The 6,574-nt window shown below is 57.2% G+C and overlaps 1 protein-coding gene across 1 annotated transcript; it reads right to left on the reverse strand.

Moving 5' to 3' along the window:
- Window positions 1–255: 255 nt before the first annotated feature.
- GGT6 (gamma-glutamyltransferase 6) lies at window positions 256–5,396 on the reverse strand. Its single transcript, XM_007498779.3, has 4 exons — window positions 4,744–5,396; window positions 3,887–4,119; window positions 2,853–2,966; window positions 256–1,826 (listed from the first exon to the last, which is right to left on the reverse strand). The coding sequence occupies exons 1-4, from the start codon at window positions 4,893–4,895 to the stop codon at window positions 712–714; spliced, it is 1,614 nt and encodes a 537-aa protein (XP_007498841.2). The 5' UTR covers window positions 4,896–5,396; the 3' UTR covers window positions 256–711.
- Between the last annotated feature and the right edge of the window lie 1,178 nt (window positions 5,397–6,574).

Below are 6,574 nucleotides of genomic sequence, written 5' to 3' on the forward strand. Positions count from 1 at the left end.
TTCCTTCTTCCTTCCTTCCCTCCTTCCCTCCCTCTTCCTTCCTTCCTTCCTTCCTTCCTTCCTTCCTTCCTTCCTTCCTTCCTTCCTTCCTTCCTTCCTTCCTTCCTTCCTTCCCTCAGTTTCTTATATGCTAAATAAGCTTGGGTAGGAAGTGACAAACCACTCCAGGATCTTTGCCAAGAAAACCCCAAGTGGGGTCACGAAGAGTCAGACATGACTGAAAAGACACAACAACAGCAGGTGCCAGACCCTGTGTTAAGCACTTTACAAATAACTCATTTAATTCTCCCGACAATCCTGTGAGGTAGGTGCTGTTATCCTTATTTGTCCAAGGTTATATCTGAACTCAAATCTTCCTGCCTCCAGGCAAGGCTCTCTTTCTTCTGTGCCATCTAGCTGCCTCCCATAACAGGGCATCCCTGAGACTTCTTCCAGGCATCTGTTCCTTCATGGATCCCAGACAGACCATCCCATGCCACTGGTGCTCCCCAGATCCATCCCTAGGGATTCCACCTAGCCACCATGACATGGAAGAGAAGCAACAAGTTCCCCGGCATGCCCTGGAGGTTGGAACTTGGCCCTGGCCCTACCCAGCTCTGGCCAGCTCTCCGAATGGGGCTTCTGGCTTCTAGCTCTCCCAGGCCGTCCTGAGATCTGGAGTTACCTCCGCTTCTCAGAGGGTCCATGGAGGAGGGCACACCTGCCTCCAGGCTAGTGCCCCTGTGAAGGGTAGTACCCAGCTGGGACTCCTGCGGCCCTGACGTGTTCAGCATGGGTGGTCACTAGAAGCAGGGGCTCGGGGTTGGGAGATCCTGGGTTGGGAGGGGTCCTCCTGCAGCTCTGAGGAGCCCCATCAGACCCAAGCTGGAGCCGGAGCCGGGGCTGAGTGACGGCTTCGGGCAAGGGCTGCTGAAGAGCCAAGTGGCCAAGCAAGGTCTCAGCCACAGCCAGAGGTGCCAAGGACCCTCCAGGAGCTGCCAGCGCCAGCACGTCCCCTTCAGGACCACAGCACAGCAGCGCAGGGCAGGCCCAAGTGGCAGCATGGGAACCTCCCACAAAGTCACTCAGGAAGACCCCTGTGGATGGTGACAGCCGTCCAGAGCCGAAGGTGCTATTGAGGGAGGAGGCCAGGAGGAGCACAGAGCCTTCGTGGTCCATGGCTGCCAAGATGCTCCCTACGGGGGCTGCAGGAGTGACCTTGGCATATGCATGTTGGGTGGCTGCCAGGAACTCCGGGCAGGGGTCAGAGATCAGCCCCCCTGCCCGAAGGGGGTTTTTCACTACATTTAACAGCAGTTCACCAGCCGTGGGGCCTGGGGTGGTAAACAGCAGGCCTTGGGGCAATGCAAGCTGTAGGGCTGGCTCCAGTGTGGGCATGGTGCCCCCTGGGAGCTCTTCTAGACTTAGGTCTTGTGCCAGAGGGGGAAGGAGAGCACCCAGAAGCTGATCATCCGTCTCAGGAGCCTGCGCAGCTCTCTGGAGTACAGCAGCCAGGCCCAGGTTGGTAACCTGGGCACCCTGGCCCAGCACAGTCCCATTGGGGTGGCACAGTAGTGGGCAGAGACCTGTGGCCCGGCCTGCTGCATTCCGTTCTGCCAGGGCCCCTGCCAGGGCTTTGTCTACGGAGAAGCCATCTCGGGCCAGGGCAATGGTGGCAGCCAACAGTCGGGGCCAGGGCAGGTGGCCCAGTCTTCGGTGTAGATGGCGGAGGGCAGGCAGAGCCCCGGGCATCCCCAGGCCAGGGGCCAGAGCCTGGGCTGGAGCTGGGGTCAGGGCCATGGTTTGATGAGATGAACTGTTATGAAACAGGGCCCAGAACACGGCACCTGGGGAGAAAGGGAGAAGATGCGTGGCTGTCGTGGGGGCTGGAAGGTGGGCCGGGAGACCTCAGGATTGTGTGGAAGAGGGCCTGGAGGCCGAGGAAAGGAGGGGCACACTGACTAGTACAGCCCGACTGGAGGGTCCAACGGACGGGGCTCAGGGAAGCGGCAGGAACCTAGTCTCGAGGGGGAGGTCAGAGAGCCAAACTGACCACCCTGCTGGGCCAGACGTGGTCCGGGGCATCGAAGCGGCCCCACAGGCCCCGCGGATCCAGACAGGAGCCCTGGGCGTGGGCCTGGCCCTGGCACTCACTCCTTCCCCACTTGTAAAATGGACTAATAATAATCTTTGCACCGCCTACTCGCAGTCGGTGTCTAGAAAGCGCCGTAAACTTTAAAGCCACATGGACATGGGAAACGTGCTTATTATCATGTAAGGCTTGCCTACGGTGGGCAGGCCCCATTTCCCTCAGAGGCAGGCCGGCCACCAAGGCTGGCATTCCTTTCCAAAGCTGGCGAGTCTGGGATTGCAATCGCGGCACGCGGAGGCTTGGCGTCCGAGGGAACTCAGAACGGAAGCATTGGGGGCTTGGGCTGGCCTAATGTGTGGGAGGACACCGAGGGGCTAACATTCATTGTCTATGGGAAAGGGTGGGGGTCCCGGAGCCACAGGATTAGAAGGAGCTTCTGAGGTCAGCCAGCATCCTGGGCTTTAGAGCTGGAAGAGGCTCAGACCCTCATTTGAGGGCGCTGAGAGCCAGAGACATCAAGGGATGTTACTCAGTGTCCCAGGTGGGATTTAAACCCAGGTGTCCTTGACTCCAAGTCCAGTATTCTCTCCCCTGCTTCCTTCTGAAACGGCTCCCCTCCCGAGCATCTCTCGACAGCTTTGGCTTCCATACTTCTAGAGAACAGGGACGTGGCACGCTGCCACCATCCTGAAGAATTAGGGTGTCTTTTATCTAGTGGGGGATGAAGGGGGACTTGGGGTGTTATTGGGACCATTCTGGGAGACTTGGCAGTCATACGAACCTAATCCTGTTTCATGGGGATGCACTAATGCCAGGCAGAGGGCAGTTGCCACCCCTGCATCCACCACGTTCCCTCCATCCAGCAGCAGGTTTCTCCCTAGGATGGAGCATGTGTCTGTGACGGGGTGAGAAGACAGGTTAACGGGGGGAGCAGAGAGTATTTCCTCCGGTGCCCACCCCGGCCCTGCTCCTCTTCCCATCTCCCCTCTGGCTCCGGTGCCCACCCCGGCCCTGCTCCTCTTCCCATCTCCCCTCTGGCTCCGGTGCCCACCCCGGCCCTGCTCCTCTTCCCATCTCCCCTCTGGCTCCGGTGCCCACCCCGGCCCTGCTCCTCTTCCCATCTCCCCTCTGGCTCCGGTGCCCACCCCGGCCCTGCTCCTCTTCCCATCTCCCCTCTGGCTCCGGTGCCCACCCCGGCCCTGCTCCTCTTCCCATCTCCCCTCTGGCTCCGGTGCCCACCCCGGCCCTGCTCCTCTTCCCATCTCCCCTCTGGCTCCGGTGCCCACCCCGGCCCTGCTCCTCTTCCCATCTCCCCTCTGGCTCCGGTGCCCACCCCGGCCCTGCTCCTCTTCCCATCTCCCCTCTGGCTCCGGTGCCCACCCCGGCCCTGCTCCTCTTCCCATCTCCCCTCTGGCTCCGGTGCCCACCCCGGCCCTGCTCCTCTTCCCATCTCCCCTCTGGCTCCGGTGCCCACCCCGGCCCTGCTCCTCTTCCCATCTCCCCTCTGGCTCCGGTGCCCACCCCGGCCCTGCTCCTCTTCCCATCTCCCCTCTGGCTCCGGTGCCCACCCCGGCCCTGCTCCTCTTCCCATCTCCCCTCTGGCTCCGGTGCCCACCCCGGCCCTGCTCCTCTTCCCATCTCCCCTCTGGCTCCGGTGCCCACCCCGGCCCTGCTCCTCTTCCCATCTCCCCTCTGGCTCCGGTGCCCACCCCGGCCCTGCTCCTCTTCCCATCTCCCCTCTGGCTCCGGTGCCCACCCCGGCCCTGCTCCTCTTCCCATCTCCCCTCTGGCTCCTTCCTCTCCCGTCCCACTGACCTGACCCACTGATAACTACTCCATGAGGATAGACGCCAGGACCGTGGTGGTGTCCGGATGTGTCCTGACCCAGGCTCTGGATCTCAGGGGTTGCTGTTTCCTGGCCCCGGTCTGAGACCCTCCTGGCCTGCAGCTGTCTGGCCGCCAAGTAGGAGCTTAGTCCAAGCAGCAGGAGGCCTGAGAGTATCCGGGCCCAGGCCTCATGCCTGCTTTGCCTGCTTTGGGAGGAATTTCTGTGGATACAGAGAATGGGCGGGTGGAGAACCTGCCCAGGAAGCTAAGCTTGTTAGGCAGGTCCTGCAGGGGGAGAATCTTGCCAAGTGGGTGGCTTTAGAGGGAGAAGAGCCCTAAGCGGAGCAGCAGGTCTACAACCCCTGGACCAAGACTCCTGAGGGTGGCAGGCCAGGGGTGCTGGTCTGACTAGACTCTCAGACCTTTGGACTAAGCCATGGAATAAAACTTGAAGTTTTAGGTGTTGCCTCAGTTTCCCCGCTTGTAAAATGGAGTTAATAGTACTCTTTGCACCGCCTACTTGCAGAGTCATTGTCAAGAAAGTACTATAAACTTTAAAGCCATGGAAATGAGAAACGTGATTATTATTCTTTAAGTGTTTCCAAAGTAGGCTCCGAGCTGGGCAGCTCCACTCAGGGCAGGCTCTGAGAAAAGGGAACTCCGGACCCACCGAGGCCCCATCCTTGGACTAACGCCATTTCTGTTGCCTTCATGGCCTCTCCAGGGACCTCCTTCCCAGTGACTCCCACTGGCTTTCTTTTCCCCTCTCGGTGACGGGGTGGGATCAATATCCTCCACCGGACTCACTGACCTCTGCCCCGGGCCTCGGGCTCCCTTCAACTCACTCTGGTGGAGCCCTCGGGTGGCCCAAGTCTGGAAATAGCACTGCCTCCGTCTCCTCCTCTTCCTCCTCCGACCCACACTCCAGAAGAAGCAGCTTCTGGTACTTCACAGAGCCCAGAGGCCGCGCCTGGGAGTCGATCCTCTGCTGCTCCATGGCTCGGGAAACTCACCTGCTGCGTGGGAACTCTGGGAAGGGGGCTGATCCTGCGTCAATGCCGGGAGAGTCCGGACCGAGGAAGGGAGGGAGAAGGGGTGGAGTCGGGGTTCCCAGACAGGTTGGAACTTGACCGGTGAGGAGCAGCTCTAGGAGATGCAATCAGGATTTCTGGTGCCCGCCTGGAGGAGGTGGAGAAGCCCGGGATGAGGGGGAAGAGATGAGATCTTTCCTTTCTAGGGAACCGCTTCCCGGGTCCCCTCACCATTTGGAGAAGCTCGGAAACTTGGGAACTCAAGGAATTGGCTTTGTCTGTGTGCAGAGCCCTCAGGAGCCACCCCGGGCCATTATGCTCTCTTGTGCCATTGGCCGGTCCGTCAAGCTCTGTCCTTTGTCCTGAGGAGTCTAGCTGTCCCCAAGGGGGAGATCTGAGGGGACAGAGGTGCGGCTCTCCCTGATAGAACAGGAGTTTCCTGAAGGCAGAGAAGTGGGTGAGGAGGTAGGGTGGCTCCAGGATGGAGAGTGGGTGGATGATTTACCTTCTGGAAGAAGAAGAACGGCGCTTCCCTCAAGGGGTGCTCAGGAGGATAAAATGAGAAACACGGATAAAGTGCTTTTCAAACCTTAAAGCGCTCGATAAAAGCAAAGGGCAAGCTCTTAGCAGCATCCCAAGAAAAAGCATCCTCGGAACTGGCATCCTGATCATTGTTCCCGAAAATATGCCCTCCGGAGCTCTAGGCCGTTGCAATGATTATAGGATCTGTGTTAGTAGGAAATATTGTGAGAATTTGTGACAGACTTCAAGGCCTCTAATTCTTAGGATAGGCTGTAGTCTATGAAGACATGCCTTAGAGAAGGAGTAGCCAGGTGGTGTGGCCCAGAGCCAGGAAGACCTGAGTTCAAATCCAGTTGCATACATTAGCTCTGTGATCTTACCTGCCTCAGTTTCCTCATCTGTAGAATAATCTGGAGAAGGATCTACGCTAGTATCTTTGCCAAGAAAACCCCAAATGGGGTCATGAAGAGTGACTGAACAGCCTTGTGCATCTGACAAATTTAGGAATATACTCTGAAGGATTTTGGGTGGTTCACAGAGTCATTTTGAGATTTTGGGGTACATACCACACACAAACATTGCATTTTGTGGGGCAGATCTCTTACCTGGACTTTTTTTTTTATCATTTATGTAACATAAGTGTGTGTGCGTGTAAGAAATGACCTCCAAAGTCTATGATGATTCTTGCCTTCTCCAAATTGGGCAGAATTCTCTCTTTCTTTTTTCCCTCAAAACCCTAGAGTTGGGCCTATGCAAATCATTTCCCCTTGCTCAGTTTCAAGTCTTGGGGTTCAGGTCCTATAACTAGCAGTCTGTCTGTTGGAAAGAAGTCTTTCTAGGTTCCTGGAAAAAAAATCTGGTCTGGGGGAGCCAAGGAGGCAATAAATTCCCTCAGACAGGCAGTGTGGTACCATGGAGCAACCACTAGAGATGGAATTAAACAATGGTGGTGATGATAACAGTCATTTGCCTAGCATCTTGATGTTTGCAAAGTAGTTTACAAAATATCTCATTGAGTTCTTACAACAACAGGTTGGTACTCTTGTTATTCATTGAGTTCAATTCTTTCTGAGGACCAAGTCCAACTGAGGAAGAGTCTTCTCGTTTGGAGTTTACTTAGCAA

The sequence above is a fragment of the Monodelphis domestica genome, chromosome 7 (assembly GCF_027887165.1).
Source record: "Monodelphis domestica isolate mMonDom1 chromosome 7, mMonDom1.pri, whole genome shotgun sequence".
In the NCBI taxonomy this organism is placed as follows: domain Eukaryota; kingdom Metazoa; phylum Chordata; class Mammalia; order Didelphimorphia; family Didelphidae; genus Monodelphis; species Monodelphis domestica.